General features: G+C 41.8%; 1 protein-coding gene across 8 annotated transcripts in view; it reads left to right on the top strand.

The window, feature by feature from the left end:
* ANKMY1 (ankyrin repeat and MYND domain containing 1) overlaps positions 1 to 18844 on the top strand; it is a 41290-nt gene that overhangs the window by 4236 nt on the left and 18210 nt on the right. For 5 of the 8 annotated variants that reach the window (XM_081910331.1, XM_081910333.1, XM_081910332.1 and 2 more), the window contains 9 exons: positions 3953 to 4262; positions 5915 to 6061; positions 7003 to 7472; positions 8690 to 8906; positions 9763 to 9927; positions 11089 to 11477; positions 12679 to 12850; positions 14697 to 14849; positions 15695 to 15841. In XM_081910331.1, the coding sequence (XP_081766457.1) occupies positions 3953 to 4262; positions 5915 to 6061; positions 7003 to 7472; positions 8690 to 8906; positions 9763 to 9927; positions 11089 to 11477; positions 12679 to 12850; positions 14697 to 14849; positions 15695 to 15841 (2170 nt within the window). Of the gene's footprint in view, positions 1 to 1347; positions 1730 to 3952; positions 4263 to 4828; positions 4932 to 5914; positions 6062 to 7002; positions 7473 to 8689; positions 8907 to 9762; positions 9928 to 11088; positions 11478 to 12678; positions 12851 to 14696; positions 14850 to 15694; positions 15842 to 18844 lie in introns of those variants that run through there. The other 3 variants (XM_081910334.1, XM_081910337.1, XM_081910338.1) reach the window with 3 other exon arrangements.

The raw sequence follows: 18844 nt of genomic DNA, 5'->3' as shown, positions 1-18844 counted from the left end.
TTTTCCACCTTTGATTGGCACTTCCAAGTTGGTTACTCTGATATTCCATTTTCATATACTGGCTGGACTGAAAGTTGGGAAATAGTTATCTGTATTCCAGTGCAGAAGGTGTAAATACCTTCGAGGGCGGGGGGAGAACCAGCAGCTTCAGGAAATGGCTGCAGGAAGATCTGGACAGCCTTGTTGTCACTATCCTTTTTAAACAATAAACAAAAAGGCAGGATGACTTGCCTATAGATGTATGTCACAGTACAGAAACCGCCTGGCAAGGTAGCTCGCACAGCCTATTAGAGAGTAACAATAACATGACAATGCTCAGATGCAATATGATGATAGCCAGCATCACAGGCAATATATCTGAATACCAGTTGCTTGGAAATCAGAAGTGGCGAGCTTGCCATTACATTACTCAGTCCTGCATGTGGACTTCTCAATGGCATCTGGCTGGCCGCTGTGAGAACACAAGGCTGGACTAGACTTACCTTTGGCCTGATCTAGAGTATGGCTCTTCTTAGGTTATCAAGCAGTTACAAATGATGGCAAGCAGGAACGCATTGCATGAAGGATCATTTATCTAAAGGGGCCATATCAATTTGACTTGGGCTTTTTATGCCAGGATTCAGAGAATGAGTTCTCTATTAGTAGGCATCTTCAGTGCTTTTCCTGGGGGGGGGGGGACGCAGGGGTACGCATACCCCTAAACATTTTGTGAACCTAATGGGAGAAGAAACTACAAATTTAAAACTTTTTAGTTTCTTCTCTAGCATGCTGAATCGACAGTTCCATTGCTACCCCTGATGACAGCCTTTTTCCATTTACTGTATTTATTTTCCCTGATTTGAACTATAAAATGGTGATTTTCCTGAGTCAAAATGAGAGTACCCCTAAACATTTATTTATTGTAGAAAAGCACCGGGTATCTGAAGAAGTGTGCATGCACACGAAAGCTCATACCAATGACAAACTTAGTTGGTCTCTAAGGTGCTACTGGAAGGATTTTTTTAAAATTTTGTTTCGACTGGGCATCTTTGTTATCGCTGCTGCAGGAAAGAAAAGGATGCACCCAATATTTTCAAATTTCAGTCTAGATCCGATTATAATTACATACCATTGTGAACCAACATGGCGTGACTGAATGTAGATTTTCTGCTAAAGGTGACACCTGATCACCAAAGAGCGGTGAAAGCAACAAAGAAGGACACATGTGCCTGCCATCCTTCATTGCATAGAATAAATATTTTTATTCTTAGTTTGTTCACTGTTGTGAGAAGCACGGGATATAGGAATACAGTACCAAAGAAGGCTTTCCTCCAGGGAAAGGAATAGGGGAGAATTGGCGTGGGGTGAGGGCAGGGACGTCACGTGACAATTCAACACCTGGGCAGGAAAGTCACCTCAGGGATCAAAGGGCCCGCGGCAGTTGGGCCCAAGGAGGCCGCGCGTGCGCCTGCGCCAATCCCCCCCCCGCCTCGGTTTCTATGGGAACAGGGAGGCGGCGCTGCCCAAACGGGAGAGAGGGGTTGGCGGGAGTCGGTCGGCACCTGCGTAGCGGACCAGACGCGCGTCGCCTTTTCCGTTGAGGGGCAGCCGCTCTCCGGCCACCGGGGGTCTGTTACGTTGCGCCCTCGGCTCTTCTGCGGATCCGGCGGGTTCAGCCAGAGCTAGAGCCTCCTCTCTCTGGGCGTCCAGGCCGAATGGAGGCTGCCGGGGGCGCCGCTGCGGCTCCTGGGTGGGTGCCCTGGCCGCCTTCGGGGGCTTCTCATAGCCGGGGCTTCTGCTTACTTGGAGGGTGGGTGGGTTGGGGGGAAAGAGGTTTATTGTCCTCGGGAGACCTCTGGCGGAAGCCCAGGCGCGTCACAATCCCCCCGCGTGGCTGCAGGTGTGCGAAGGCATAAACGGACACGCGGCCATTCTGGGTGAAAACTGGTGGAATTTGTGAGGGTTTCTTCTCTCCTACCTTGGTGTGTTTTTATTGTTTTACTTTTAAGTGTAAGCATTTAAAAATGACGCAGGTTATTGATTTTAGATTTCGTTAACCACTTTAGGAAAACCAAACATGAGCTTACTGTTGGGAGTGAATACCACATAAAAACGTAATGTGGTTGGACAGGAGCAAAGGGTATATATGTCCTCAATGCTTTTTTTCCTTAAAAAAAATATTTAGGGGTACTTTCATTTTGACTCGAGAAAATCACCATTTTATAGTCCAAATCTGGAAAAATAAATACAGTAAATTGACAAAAGTACAAAGATTCACAAAATGTTTAGGGGTTTGCGTACCCCTGCATCCCCCCAGAAAAAAACCACTGTGTACCATTTGCCCATATCTACGTCTACAGAATTCTAGAGTTGGAAGTAACCACAAGGATCATCTAGATTCTAGTCTAATCCCCTGCACTGCAGGAAGCAAGAGTGGCTGGAGAAACCCAGACTGATGGGCGAAGTATAAATAATAATAGTAATAATAATAATAATAATAATAATAATGAATAATTAACGTGGAGCTCAAACCCACAACCCTGAGATTAAGAGTCTCATGCTCTACCAACTGATCGAGTATTTAAAGCTAGCAGCTTGGTGGGTGCCATAAAGTACATTGATTTATGATGGTTGCTTCCCACAGTGCATGAAATGTGTCCTCAGTGTTTGTATAGAGTCAGAATCAGGAGCGTACTAATGTTGCCTATGGCAGATGAAGAATGCACCTGTGCAAGGGGTACTGAAAAGTTTTATGCAGAACTACCCCTGAGGCTTGAAGTGTGATGCTTAATGTACTGTAAACTTTTAAAAAATCTTGTGACAGGTAAAACCAAAATCACTGGAGTGTGGTGTGCCATATACAAGCACATTGATTTATCTATCTATCGTAATTAACAGGTTTCTCTGGCAGCCCCGGCCAATCTCTTTAGGGGAACATATTGTAGATAGATGGGGTGGGGGGCGGAGAATGTTTGTGTTTGTTTCTCTGTATGGGAAATACTTGACATATTTTACGTGATTTAAGTGTCATGAAATAGTGAAGGTGGTATCGGTATGGGGAATTTTCTTCTGTGGGGTGAACTCTCTTAGGTACCACTTGAGTTTGATGGGTGGCAAAGGGCAGACATGATCTTTCTATAGAGTCAGGCATCTAGATATAGTCACTAGATTCTGCATTAAGATTCTGCTGGCTCTTTTCATTTGGTTGCTGTGGGATGGCTGTTTGTATTAAACATTCCTGTAGATAGGTAAAGGTAAAGGGACCCCTGACCATTAGGTCCAGTCGTGACTGACTCTGGGGATGCGGCGCTCATCTCGCTTTATTGGCCGGGGGAGCCAGCGTACAGCTTCTGGGTCATGTGGCCAGCATGACGAAGCTGCTTCTAGAGAACCAGAGCAGTGCACAGAAATGCCATTTACCTTCCTGCCGGAGCGGTACCTATTTATCTATTTGCACTTTGACGTGCTTTCGAGCTGCTAGGTTGGCAGGAGCAGGGCAATGGGAGCTCACCCCATCGTGGGGATTTGAACCGCTGACCTTCTGATCGGCAAGTCCTAGGCTCTGTGGTTTAACCCACAGTGCCACCCGCGTATTTCGTTAAATTACTAGGATGCACACTTTCTAAAAATTATCTTAACATTATTTCTTTTTAAAATGGTTGTAAGCCTCAGACAGACTAAAAACCTTTCAGAGGTGCAATATTGACCCTGCGTTCATCATCTGAGGCCCTCCTTTGTGTGCCTCCTTCATCATCAAGAGGTGGGGAGGATGGCAACATGAGAGTGGGCCTTTTTTTGCGGTGGCTCCCTGTTTGTGGAATGCTCTGCAGGGAGGCTCAACTGGTACCACCTTTACATATCTTTAGGTTCTGGGCGGAAACGTATCTCTTTCACCAGGTCTTTGGTTGATTAATGTTCTGTGTCCTCAGTTTGGTAATTTAACATTAGCGGCTCTTTCTAATAATGATTTCAGAGTGAAACCCAAAAAAAAGAGGAGACGTGGCATGTCAAGGGATGTTGAACTGGAAGATGAAACTGAGCATGAGCCAGAATCTGCACTTGATTATGATGGTGATGAAGAAGAGGAAGAAGAAGAAGAGGCTGAAGATTATGAGGAAGAAAGCGAACAGCAATATTTATTATATTGTGACGAAGACATGAACAACAACAAGATTGAAACTAAAGTTGGTGTGCAAGAGTGGCCTGATGGTTCTCGCTATAGAGGAGAATTTGCATTGGATCTAAAACTTGGGTATGGAGAATTTGCGTGGGACAATGGTGAGGTAAACCGGCTTAATATTAAAATGTTGCAATGTATGTTCTTGCATCTAAAAACGTTGCTATTCTTATATATAATGATGATAATAAACAAAACTAGCCAAGGTAAGTTTTTATATCGGAATCCTATCTGTTTAATGTTTGTTTAATAGCATGATCTAGGCATGTTTACGTAGATGTAAATCCCATTAGTTTATGCAAACCTTATTCTGTTTATCTGGATGTAAGCCTCACTGGAATCAATAGGATTTATTTCTAAATAGACAAGTTTAGGATTGCAGCCTAAAACATGCATGCACCTTGAAAGGCAGTGTGACTTCTTTTCCATAGGAAATAACAACTTTAATAAAATATTAATTTCTTGTTTATTACTAAAACTTGATATTAGGTGCAACTGCAGCCTATAGTCTAACATTTTAACTGTGGTTCACAAAACGTACTATTGGAAGCAGGTTTAGTCATGTTAGTTTCAAGTCTAAACGGTAAATGTTCAATAAATAAGATACATAGTTCAACCAGCATCTAATGCCAAGCTATGCACAGTTTGAAGATGGTTATAATTTCTTCTCAGTCTCCTCTTTTCCAGGCTAAACATACCCAGTTCCCTCTACTGTTCCTCATAAGGCTTGGTTTCCAGACCCTTTCTAATGTATTTAGATGCAGTTATCATTTTTGTGAGTAATTCATGTTTGTTTAATCAAAATACTGTATGTACTATCGCAAGGCAGCACAGAAAGCACAAGGGGAAGATAGTTATTTTTTAAAATAAAAGTCATTCTCCTGGCTTCCAGATGACCTAGCTGCTACAGTGGTTTGTTCTTGCTGCTACTTGCAACTACAAGGGTATAGATATGGAATACAGTAGGTCCACAGCTTACACGGGGGTTACGTTCCAGGGATCATGCCTATAGCCAAAATTGTGTATAGTCAAAACCCACTGGGATCAGTGGCAGATGCAATTTCCAAAGTCATGTTTCCTGGAACCCTACCTCCTTTCTGCCCCCTTCCTATTTATTTATTTATTTTGCCGTACGCGTAAAGCTGAATACGCACAAGTTAAATGTGTGCAAGTTGCGGTCTTCCTATAGTCACAAATGTGTAGATTACTAAATAGTTCAGGTCTGCTGCTTTCAAATAAAATGTCATGTGTTCTGTTTATTCCTTTTGTCAAGTAGATCACTCTGACTTCCTTGTTTACACTCAGTAATGCTTGCTAAGGCAAAATTTAATAAGTATATCTCTGTCATAGTTGAGTGTATACTCTTACCCAGTTTTTCTGATTTGAAATGAAAGTAATTCACCCTAATAAATCTGATATTAATGAAATTTTCCAAGACTGTAAATCCTGGATTGAACAGGGATACTAACTTTGTTTGAACTTTTATCCTCCGTATATTCCATTTTTATTAAATGTTGTAATTCTCAATATGTTTCTGTGCAGTCATTTCCTCAGGATGAAGCCAAGTGGAATAAGCCTCCCTGACTTGGAAATGAATGCTACCATGCTTAAACTGTATTGAAAATACTAGTTAAATCCTTCTTTTATTTCTTTCCATAATATTCTTCATGAGAGTTCTGTGATACATACTTGCAGTTGGTTGTAACTGCCACTGTACTTCACCTGCTCTCCCCTAACTTTCTTTCTGTTTTATTGCAGAGATATGTGGGGCAGTTTTATAAAGATCACCGTCATGGCAAAGGGGTTTACTTCTGGCCTGATGGCTCCAAATTTATAGGGTCATTTTATCTTAGCCGTAAAGAAGGCTACGGTATCATGGAGTTTAATGATGGAAGAAAATTTCAGGTAATAAAAAGTATTTCTAATTATCATAGTGCTGTTTGATAGGTATGATGTGAAGTTCAAGTAATTGCAGAAAACTTCTGTGTTTGAATGTTTCAGAGTTAGTACAAATTTGCTCATTTTAAAATTAGAAAATGAATGCACTTCAAAGCTAGTTAGTGTCCTGTGCGCAACAAAAAAAGCAACATAGGACATATTGCTTCTATCTGTTTGCACAGAATTTAGAAAATGTGTAAGGAAGTGATAGATACCAGGTAATAGCAGCTGGATAAGGTGTGGATTTTGCAAACGTTTGTGTATAAAAGCAAACTAAAATGGAAAAGTATATTTCAAAAAGCGCTCTGAAGCAGTTTACTAAGGAGATCCCCCCCCCCCGCCCCGTGCATACTTAAGGGGTCTATGCCAGATGTACCTAGTAAGAGGAGCGGATGTAGAATTTCAGCTCTTGGAATTCACTAAAAAATCTGGGGCTTGAATTCTGATTAAAGTGTGTGTTTATAACTGTTTCTATACTCTTATTGAGCATTGTTAAATATAATATATATATAATCTCTTGAAGATTTTTTTAGTATAAAGCAATATATGTCTAATAAATCAAATTGCACAAGATTGCATGAAACCTGTTGGCAAAGGGCAGTATACAAATTTAATAAGCAACAATCATGATGATGTAAAATCAGATGCAGTCTTAATTTCTGCATCTTTTTCATGGATCCTACCTTTTTTGTTTCAAGCATTGCTTTTCAGAAAAATTCAGTGCTATTAATAAAATTAATCCAAATCCTGCTGGTAAAGAATGGGTAAGAATGTTTTTAGGCACTTGACAGGATCATGCCGCTAATTGTTTTTGGTGAGATGAGATTATTGCAAGTTGAATTAAACCGTGTGAATTCTGTTTGTGGTTCTCTCTTGCATCATCTTTTCTCGTTTTTTCCTGCCGAAAGGGGCTTTACAAGGGGGATGAGCGGTTTGGACCAGGAATTGAAACCCATCCAGATGATAGTCAAGACATTGGATTGTGGCATCGAAATCATATAATTAAACTATGTACGGAAATACCTGGATATTTCACTCTTGCGGATTATCCAGAACTTAGTGTCTATTTTGATGCTGAGACCAGCAGAGAGTATATTTCAGAGGATACGCATAAGTTTTGGGATCTGAATGAGGAGAAGGACCCATTTTTCTACCACTACAAGCGTCTTCTTTTAGATGATGATAGCTACACATTGCCTGAAAACCTATACATATACTCAATTGATGCGGATAATCTTCCTCATACTAAGACCTTCCTGAAAGACTTTGATTGCCAGTATTTTAAGGAAAAGAAACGGTTGGCTTATGAAAAACTATGGCCTATAACCAATATAACACCTTTCTTGGTCAAGATGCAGAAACACATCTATAGATATAGGTAAGTGGTCATGTGAGAAAAAGACGAGATGATAGCTATACATTTGATAGTGCTGCTGAAGTCCCATTTCTTACTGCTGTTTCTTCTTTTCAACTGGATGCAGTTCAGCTTGTGTGACTTTTTAAATTTATACCACTTTTGCTGTAGTCATGTCAATCGTTGCTGAATTGCAATGAAGCCCCAACACATGCCATGAACTTCATTGTTGCATTCATTTCCTTTCCCTTGTTATTACTGGTGGCACTGCTTGTTAGGCACTACTAGTTTTCTTAGTAGTGTGGGAGTTGGTTGGGGTGGCCTTGAGCCAATCTTGTCTCCCCTTTATCAAACCTTTCTCTTCCATCCCCCAATAGTCCTTTCACTATTTCCTTGGGGGGTGGTGGTTGAAAGGAGGGACATGGAAAGAGACATATGCAAGTTGGAAATCGTTGGAATAATAACAATAATAACAACAATAAATTTTATTATTTATACCCTGCCCATCTGGCTGGCTTTCCCCAGCCACTCTGGGTGGCTTACAGTACATATAAAAAATTGTAAAACATCAGACATTAAACATTTCCTGATACAGGGCTGCCTTCAGATGTCTTCTAAAAGTCAGATAGTTGTTTATTTCCTTGACATCTGATGGGAGGGTCTTCCACTGGGCAGGTGCCACTACCGAGAAGGCCCTCTGCATGGAATTCATGGTCTTTGTGTGGTGTGACCCTGTCTCTGTTTATCAAACTGCCCAAGGAGCTGTTGCAAGAAGGGAGGAGCAGAAGCCTAGCTACTGCAGGGAGGGTTAGCCTGTGCCGGGGACATGCCACTTCAGACTAAACATGGATGCTTACATGACTGATTGCTTTTCATATAAGACAAAAAAAAACCCTCCACATTGTTTTCTATCATATTGGGGAGAAGGCTAAATTGAAAACCCTCCTACTTGTCTAATAATAGTCACAACAACAACCTAGTTTTGTATACAGAGGGAATATTTTTGTATGGGAGAGCATTCGGTCCTACAATAACTCACCACACATGCACATATATGGGCAGCCAAGATACAGGTTTATCACCTCAGTGAGAAGCTAGGCCAGTGATATGTACACACAGGTGAGGAAGGGGAAAATTGTCCACCCCATCACTACAAATAGTTTTTTGGAAGGTCAGAACTGATGAGAATAGAAATACTTAAATGGTCTATCTAGCTTTTTCATTTTTTTGTTCATTTTTAGGCATTACCAGAAAGACGTGGACTGGGATGTTAATTTCATTTTGGAAGGCTACCGGAATGGCTTTGGGGAGAAAGGTCCCAAAGAGCTTGCTGGTGAAGAGCTGATTAAGAAGGCAGCCGAAGGAAACTCTAAGAGAGTTGATGAGATTCTGATGGACAACCTGGCCCCCCCAGATATAGCAGATGTACATGGATATACTGCCCTTGCTGCTGCTGCTGTGAGACTGCATATCTTACTATGTTATACTCTGTTAAGGCAAAATAGGCTTGGTTTTGTTTTGTCTTCCATGCTGTGACATAATTCCTCTTTTTTAATGTACCGTAATAGCTATGAGTAGCAGTTGTGAACATGAACAGAAAGTTAAGGGAAAATCCCCAATTGAGGAATATGAAACCTTACCTGTAGTATATATCTATCTCCAACAAACCCACAATGTCAAACTCCATTTTTTCAAAGTAGGCTTCTGAAAATTGTATTAATTCTGTATGAAAATAACCTAAATGGGATGCAGGTGGTAATGGGACGCAGGTGGCGCTGTGGGTTAAAGCCTCAGCGCCTAGGACTTGCCGATCGAAAGGTCAGCGGTTCGAATCCCTGCGGCGGGGTGCGCTCCCGCTGCTCGGTCCCAGCGCCTGCCAACCTAGCAGTTCGAAAGCACCTCCGGGTGCAAGTAGATAAATAGGGACCGCTTACCAGCGGGAAGGTAAACGGCGTTTCCGTGTGCGGCTCTGGCTCACCAGATGCAGCTTTGTCACGCTGGCCACGTGACCCGGAAGTGTCTCCGGACAGCGCTGGCCCCTGGCCTCTTAAGTGAGATGGGCGCACAACCCCAGAGTCTGTCAAGACTGGCCCGTACGGGCAGGGGTACCTTTACCTTTAATAGCTATGAGTAGCAGTTGTGAACATGAACAGAAAGTTAAGGGAAAATCCCCAATTGAGGAATATGAAACCTTACCTGTAGTATATATCTACCTCCAACAAACCCACAATGTCAAACTCCATTTTTTCAAAGTAGGCTTCTGAAAATTGTATTAATTCTGTATGAAAATAACCTAAATAGTTTTCTTGTGCAGATGAATTACCATGATGACATCATCAACCTTCTTCTTGATAATGGGGCTGATGTGAATAAATGTAGTGACGAAGGATTATCAGCTCTTTCTATGTGTGTTATTCATTATTTCCCAGAAGAATCATTTCAGCCCAACATTGCTGAAAGGAGCTTCTCTCGAAGAGAGGTCAGTCCATCATAAATCTGTAAGTCTGAAAATACGGTTCAGTGAAATGCCTAATAGTTTCTTCTTCTTTTACTGTTGATCCAAATTACCGTAATTTCATTTACTAGAAATAACCTAACTACTGTCTCAAAGCTGCAAGGCAGAGCGGCCTGAAGCCTTCTTTGATTGCAGTCCAGAGATGATGAGGTGGAGTGAAATGAATTGCTCCAGAGTTGTGATCTTAAAGAAGATGTTGGGTCATGATGTGATAACTATGCCTTGTATGGCATTGTGCTTCTAGAGTAGTCTGTTGTAATGTGTACTATGTAGGGTTGCTCATGAAGAGGATTCAAGTACAACCAATACACATTTTGAAGTCCTGACATTTATTAACAATGATAAAAATAAGGTTTGAAATCTCTCTTATTGGACATTTCCCCCCTCCTGTATGTTATGTGTATAGGAGCAAACTCATTTGTATCTGTTAAAGAGTTGAATAGCAGTCCTTGCCAATTATGACAACTGGATATATTTGTCCCTTACAAGTAGCCATTCATAATGAAGTGAGTCTAAACTCTAAAACATAGTCCAAAGGCATGTAATGCAGCAGACTTGCTGAAGTTAGACAGTTCTGAGTAGAGCTGGAGCATTTGTATACTACTTTGAGTTTCATGGAAGAAAGTTGGTGTTATGTACTGAAGTTCTCACCCTGGGCCAGCAGGGGGATGCTGTAGATAGTTATGCAAATGAAGGATAGAAAGTGACGTTCAGTGATTGGATAGTTTTAGAAAATGGCAACAGTTACATTGTTCTGGAGCTCTATATAAGCAGGCTGACTGAGCTCCTCAGTTAGTTCTGTTCCAGCTTACAAATAAAGGGCTGCTTTGGAAGAATCGCTGTGTTGTCTGATATGTTCGCCCACAACTTAACAGTTGGTGTATAAATCAAACAAATAAGAGATACGTTGTGTATTTGACAAATTCTTTCTGTAAAATTCTTTAGAAGAGTAACATACGTCAACTTTTTCACTATTTTCTTTGACAACCTAATGGTATGAATTTGTCTGTCTGTGTATGTTAACAATGCAGTTTTTTATGTTGGGGTGCAGCAATCTGGTTTTGGAAATAATATCCCCCATCCCCCCGTTTTTTTTTTTTTTTGGTTTTTTTTTGCTTGATATAGGCGATGGAAGAAATGCCAGAAGAAATATCTCCAGGATCTATGCCATTTTCGCAGTCGGAGTCCTCTCAGCCATCTCAGCCGAGTACAGAATTGAAAGGATCCTCTTCTGCCAGCAATGCATCACCAGAAGCACCGTTGAGCTCTGCTGAAAAGTCAGAACGTGGCACATATGTTAAGTCATCTGAGGAATCGGAGAGCAGCGCTGTAGAAAAGAGCTCTGAGACAAATTGTGGCATTTACAACTTCAAGATTCAGGTTTCAGTAGAAGCCATGCAGCGCGGTGCAGCTGCTCTTAGTGAACACATGTTAAAAGTGCCATACTTCGCTGACTGCGAAGGGCTCATTCAGCAGGAAGGCACTCTGGGAAGAATGGCAGCATCAATAACAGAGTAAGTGACTATAGAAGAACACAGGGCAGCCTGTTGAAGCCAATGACCACACTAATATTGCTGCTAGGGTGGTCCCAGTTGGGCTCTGCTCAGTATGGATAGCTTCTGTGTATAACTTCCCTGATTTTGCAGTGAAGAGTTTATCAGAAGGAAGGTTAGAAGGCATCATATGGTACCTCTGAAAAATGATCTGAAATGGTGCAGTTTGCTTGCTGCATTGGTATTGAGTGATGGTATACAGTGGTACCACGGTTTATGAACTTAATCCATTCCGGAAGTCCGTTCTTAAACCAAAGCGTTCTTAAACCAAGGCACGCTTTTCCATAGAAAGTAATGCAAATTGGATTAATCCATTCTAGACATTTAAAAACAACCCCTAAAGCAGCAATTTAACATGAATTTTACTATCTAATGAGACTTGATCCATAAAATGAAAGCAATAAACCAGGCTGCAATCTGTTACCCAGTATAAAGTGGGCCACAGGAAAGCAGAAAACACAAAGCAAATCACAACAAAGGCCAGGCTGAGATTCCAAAAGGTTTTCCCCTCACGCTCCTTGCAGTTTCTTGGCTGGGAGGGGAAATGGGTGAAGGTGGCGAGATAATCAAATCAGGAGGGTTTTTGCAGGCAAGGCATGCATCTCCCGGCGGCTTCAGCATGCCTTATGCAAACACCCTCCCTCCAAAAACCCACCACCACCAAACCCCCAACACCTTAAAACTCTACCCGGGAAAGCGATGGCTAAGCAGTGGGCGAAAGTAGAAACTGGGACTTACGCATGCACAAAGCCCACCCTGGGGGAGGCAGCCCCGATTCGGAGCGGCTCCGGAATGCATTCCTATAAATCAGGACTGGGGTGGGTGGGTGAGGAGGAAAGCAGTGAGAGGGGATTCCGTCCGAAAGGACAGACCCCGGCCGAAAGGACAGACCCACCGACTGCAATTCGCTTGCTACCTGCGGCACGAGTGGCACCAGCGTCTGCTCCATGGAGTGCGAGCGGATCTGCAGCGGATTTGCATGGTAAGAGAAGGCCAGAGATGATGCAAGGCTGGGATAGATTACAGCAATGATATATTTGTAGCTGTTTGCATCACTTGCAGAACAGCTACAGTTCTACCACCCTCACCTTCAGGTTTAGCAACACTGCACTTATCAAAGTTTTCAACAATTAATGGGGTTCTGTTTTCTGCTGGTTTTTAGACACACAAAGAGACTGGCTACTATCAAGCTGTTGCTCAGGAGAGGTGCAGATCCCAATATGTGCAGAATCCCTATGTATGTCCTCTTCTTTGCTGTTAAAGCTGCAGATCCAGATGCAGTGAGATTTCTTTTAGAAGCTGGAGCAAGGACTGATATACGACTTCCGACCAGAGTAGGGAAACCTTATTTGTGTGTGATAATTCTCATTAAAGAAGAGAGACTAGAATTTAAGTTAGTGATTGGACTGATGGCATAAATCAGGCACAGGCAAACTCTGGCCCTCCAGATATTTGGGACTACAATTCCCATCATCCCTGACCACTGGTCCTGTTAGCTAGGGATGATGGGAATTGTAGTCCCAAACATCTGGAGGGCCAGAGTTTGTCTATGCCTGGCATAAATGCTCTTGTATGAGTTTTGGTGTCTTGTGCAAGTGTACGGCTGGGGACGTGGGTGGCGCTGTGGGTAAAACCTCAGTGCCTCGGACTTGCCGATTGTATGGTCGGCGGTTCGAATCCCCGTGGTGGGGCGAGCTCCCGTCTTTTGGTCCCAGCTCCTGCCCACCTAGCAGTTTGAAAGCACCCTTAAGTGCAAGTAGATAAATAGGTACCGCTTTATAGCGGGAAGGTAAACGGCGTTTCCGTGTGCTGCGCTGGTGCTGGCTCGCCAGGGCAGCTTTGTCACGCTGGCCACGTGACCCGGACGTGTCTCCGGACAGCGCTGGCCCTCGGCCTCTTAAATGAGATGGGTGCACAACCCTAGAGTCGGACACGATTGGCCCATACGGGCAGGGGTACCTTTACCTTTATGCAAGTGTACAGAACTCTGGACCCACCGCATCAAAAATAGCTCATATGCCAGATATAAATGTCAAATCTCTGTTTCTCCAGTCGCAGGAGGCATGCCTTCCCTTTTGCGTTGTCAGCTGCAGCACACTATCCTGTTACTCTGATTCATGTGATAAATCTATTGAGCTGAAATCCTACAAGTACAGTGGGGATTACTTCAGAGTAAACCTGTATAGTAGGCCTGTGTTGTGAGTCTGTTATTCTTAATGAGTGAAAGCTAATGCTAATCTTAACATTGCAGAGTGGGTTTTTTAAATCCTTTTGAGTTATCTACTAACAGAAGAGGTGGGGAGGCGTTCACACACACCGCGATTAACCCTGTAGCCCCCTACATCATCTTCCAGGCTGTTCTGTATTGATCCACAACCCTCTGGAACAAATTTTCAGGGGGTTCATAGGATTGCAGCAGGAAGCGGGGAAATTGGAGATTACCTCCTCTCATCTTACTTAGCAAATGCCTCCACTGGATCAGAAGATGTTCTTCAGCTTTTCTGCGAGTGGGAGGGCAGCATTGGGTTCCACCCTCTAGTTTTATCAGTGTAGAAGAAAAGTATTTTTTGCTGATTGTAACTAGTTTGCAACAATTCTCTCCTATCTCTAGACATTAGAATAGAGAGATTTTAGAGGAATTTAATGAATGTCGGTAATAATGGAAACTTAATTGGAATTTGGGGGTGTCTTGTATATGAGTTGAGTTGTCCTCTGTATCCTCAGTTGATCTTGGTGCTAGGATGATGCACCATGTGCTGGGCATGTGCTAAATCTCTGTTTTTTCAGAACTTCAGCAAGGAACTTCCCTCCAAAAAGGGCCCAGCTAGAGGAGTGGATTTGCTGCTTTGACATGGGTTCTAAAGGACAGAGATATTTCCTTATGAACCCATCTTGCCTGGACTGGTTTTAAATTTCATACAGCCTAACCATTCCATCCAGTGGAGGGGTGATTGTATTTCTGATTGCAGTTAGCAGTTATTTCTGACTGCATTTTGCTTCTTGATATGCACTCCTCAGATATTTATGCTACCTGGGAATTAGGTGTCTTCAATTTGAGCTGAAATTTTAACGGTGACATTGAATGCTGGAATTGCTCACTGTCATAATATGCTAGGAATGCACAGTAGTGAGATGTTCTGTAACTTATGATTTAATATTAAATATAGCATATTTTTTTAGCTTGGAGGCACAGCTCCTCTTCATATTGCTGCTGCTCTTCCTGGTGAAGAAGGGGTTGAAATAACAAGCTCACTACTTCATTCAGCTACAGATCCTAACGTAAGGGCAGAGGATGAGAATGATATATATGGGCCTGATAGGACTTCATACAAGGTATGTCCGTTTAATTCCAACCTTGTTACTTGTGCCAGAGAGGAGCAAGGAATTGACTTGTTTTTGGCAAAAGTGTTGTGGAAAATAATAGCATTGTATCCTAAGAACTGTGCTATTTATCCTGAAACAGTACTTTTAGAAAAAAAAATTGCAGCAAATGCGGTCACAGCAACATATATTCAGGGAGCAGGGGCAGCTCCAAATATACTGTATACAGAATGCCTTGAGTCTGACTGGCTCTACTTTTCTCTTCCTCAACTTCTTAGGCAACCTACTAACATCTGTAGCTAAAAGGACCCCAGGCAGCTGGGCTGGGAAAAATCTCAGCCCAAGACCTTCTAGGTCCACTGGTGGCATTGGGTTAGATCAGTGGTTCCCAAACTTTTTTTTTGGCCATGCCCCACCTAAGCATCTAAACTCCTGATTGCCCCCCACATGACATATAATTCTTATTACTCAAAAAGTGACCTCCTATTCATGTGGAGGAAGCCTAAAAGGCCTATTAATAACTCATTCTCGAATTGCCCCCCTTAAAAATCAAAATTTCCCCCATGTGGGCTATATGAACCAGTGGTCTGACTCAGTAAAAGGCCTATGTTAATAAGCACTGTACAGCTCATAACTGGAGAGTATGTAGAAATGCCTTTTAACTGTGTTTTCAGAATAATTAAGAAGTGCGGATTTCTGAGAGAAGCAGTGAACTTTTCATAACAGGTTATGAACTCCCACTGGGCATAGTTTAGGGAGGATAGTTCCTGTTTCACTCCGGGGAGCAGACTGTGTGTCTCTTTAAGGTGCCTGCAGCCTTCTACGCTGGTGATTTTCTTTCCCATTTCTACTTGCAGAACGAGCTTACTGAAAATATATCTATGATTAAGATGAATAATGAAATGGGACCACCCAAAAACTACTACAAAGAATGTGCCATTATCCCAGAGGAAGGTGGGAGGACTCCTCTTCATATTGCGTGTGAGAGGGAAGATGATTATGAGGTAAGTGATAGCTGTGGGAATCTTTCTTCTTCAACCTGAAAGCTCTTCTTCACTAACTTGTGTAGTCTTCAGGTGTTACATTAGTAAGGAATTTATGTTTTAAAAGAAGGAATCACATATTTCCAGCTTCTTCAAACATATGGAAATGAAGGGTCTGATAATAAAGCCTGAAGTCCAGTAGCTCATGCACCCCTCCTGCTGTATTAAAACTAATCCTTAGTATGTACGGTATATACGGGCAAAGATCTGCAATCGCTGTTGGCTGACCAGGAGTCTGAATTGGTTGCCCCAAAGTGAGCACATAAACCGTTTACTGTCTTTTCGTTAGACTTTAAAATTGTTTTAAATAACAGAAATGTATCATTAAACACATTCTGGAAATACAACTCAGTATACCACTTTTTCTTTTCAAATGATAAAATACTGGTTTCTTTTGTAGCATGAAACAAAACCTCACAGATCAAATAGGCTTGCTTGCATCTGCATGTTTTGAATGGTAATTACTCAGTTACAACTGTAGTGTAGTGTTGGACAAGGACCTCGGAGATCAGGGTTCAAATCCCCACTAAGCCATGAAGCTCACTGGTTGAACTTTGTCCAGCCACTGTCTCTCAGCCTAATCTACCTCACAGGGTTGTTGTGAGGATAAAATGGGGAGAAGAAGAACCATGTACCTTGAGCTCCTTGGTGGAATGGTAGGATATAAATATGATGATGATGATATGTGTTTGTGTATGTGCCTAAACACACACAGGCTGACTTGACTGAACAGCCTTAACCATTGCCTTAACCATTTTGTAACCCTTTGAAAAGTTGTTGTTGTTGTTTTAGATAGTTTTTAATCCGGATGGTTCCGTTGCTGGAACACTTAATAATGAAGAGCTCAGATAGTTATTTACAAATCAAAATATGTGCTATAAACGTCCCTTAGGCATTCTCATTGTTTCAAGGACCTTTTTGCTTTTTAAAAATATTTGATTTGGTTGTTTGAATGCTGCTTACTCTGTCTCCATTGCATGTCTCCCCAATTTACCCCTCCCCCCGCAAAGATAAACATCAGATTGCTATTCAGTCTGCTGCAATGATAGTTCTCCTACTCATTACATCGGGACAGGATATTATGCTTTTGGCAATGTATCAGAACTATGGTGAGGGCAACAATGGAGCAGTCACAAACTTTGACCGCTAGAGGCCCTTAGCAGTTCATTAAATTAAAATGCAGCATCCCCTTTCTAGTTTGGGAAAAGTCCTGAGTACTGCTTTAAGTAAAAGTTCAACATTAAGAACCAAATAGCATTTATTTTGTAGTTTGGAGGGACCAGCACAGCTAATATGAAAGATTACTGGTTAAATTCTTATCCAGCCAGCTACAAATGGGCTGTCGTATATAACTAGAGCCAATCTGGCAGTTTCTTTAGCTGGCTGCCTGCAGTCTAAGAACTGCTTACATAAGTGGTTTTCTTAGGAAGAAGGAGAGATACAATTTGCTCTGTTTTCACATTACACAAGAAGTTTGCATAGCAAATTTGTGAGACAGTTCTGCATCTGCTGTTCCTATGTAACATGAGAGGCAATCCTAGGATTGGGCTGAAAGCATGCAACAGCTTTAGAGGTCCTTCTTGCCCTTACTCTCCTTCAAATGGTGGTCTCATTGCCCATTCTGCTGCATTGCCATACAATGACTGGACCTATGGCAGGGTTAAGCCATCTAAGCCAGTCCTGGAACAGAGAGTAAGTGCAAATATGATGTTGTTTTAATGGAGGCATCATCTAGCTTTGGTTACAACACTTGTCTAGACTTCTGACCGCAACTGAGACAGGACCAAGCTAGATTTAACGTAGAAGTTACATAATGGTGGCTCTCTTGTGGATTTTTTAAAAAGTTAATAGCACTTGTGTATGTGTTTGTGGCAAATAGGTTGACAGAGGGAGAGCAGTTAATCCTTTCCACCCAGGCTATTTTCCTAATTTAAATCAATATCTAAAACTTCTATTTGACCTAGAAGGGCAAACATACTGAGAGACCTATATATGTCTCCCCCATGGGGCGAACAGTTTGGGTGCAGAATGCAATTTGAACTTTTATTCAAATTTTATTTTATTTCTGCATTGCAAGGGGTTGGACTAGATGACCCTTGGAGTCTCTTTCAACTACAATTCTATGATTTTATGAACTAGAAAGCAGCCTGGGGGAAAGAGTTGTTTCTGTTTCCTTCAGCACTGAAGTCCTGTTCTGGATCCCTTCTCTGTCACCTGGTGGTCACTGTTATGTTTGTTTGTTTGTTTGTTTTAGGAAGATCTTTGTTTTTATCCAAACCTATTGTATAGGATCTGTTGTATAACATAAACTCTGGATCTTATGGCCTGCTTTAATAGAATTTTCAACTTTAAAGGGCAAAATACTCCCTTTGAGATGAAAGCAAATCGAAGATCTCTCAGTTCCAAAACTGTACAGAAAGCAATTATACATTTGGGGAGAAAGCTTTTGGAAAATCTAGTTTCCAATTTTAGACCTGAATGAATGTGAATAGCTTTGACATTTCTTAAGTCTCACTCTTTTCCTCTCCATTTCCATTCCTATTTTCTATCTACTTTTGGAGAGCTTGAATAGAGTGGTGGTTGAAAAGAGATATGATGGGAAATCATTATCTCATTGAAATTACAATAGATAGTAAACTCTATAGGTTCAAGAGGACAAGTCCTTGTGAGTTCAGCTGGACTTATTTTCAGGTAAATGGGCATGGATTGTGACCTCAGGCCAGCTGGAGGGATAGCAGGTGATAATTGTTATGTGGTAGAAAATGGGAAATGTTAAATACATTTGAGCACCATATTTGAAGCATTTAGAGATTTCTCACTGAACAATTAAGGTTTTTATTTGTTAATTACAGTTAATGATTAAGTCTTCTGTAGATTAACAGAACTGGAAGGTCCTATTTAATCAGCTGTATTTGTGTTGTGCCCAATATGCTGTCTCATTTCGGAGCTGATTGCTTCATTGAC

Source organism: Podarcis melisellensis (assembly GCF_964234715.1).
Source record: "Podarcis melisellensis genome assembly, chromosome: 5".
NCBI lineage: Eukaryota > Metazoa > Chordata > Lepidosauria > Squamata > Lacertidae > Podarcis > Podarcis melisellensis.
Note: the sequence above shows the minus strand (reverse complement) of the source record. Positions and strands in the feature narration are given on the sequence as shown.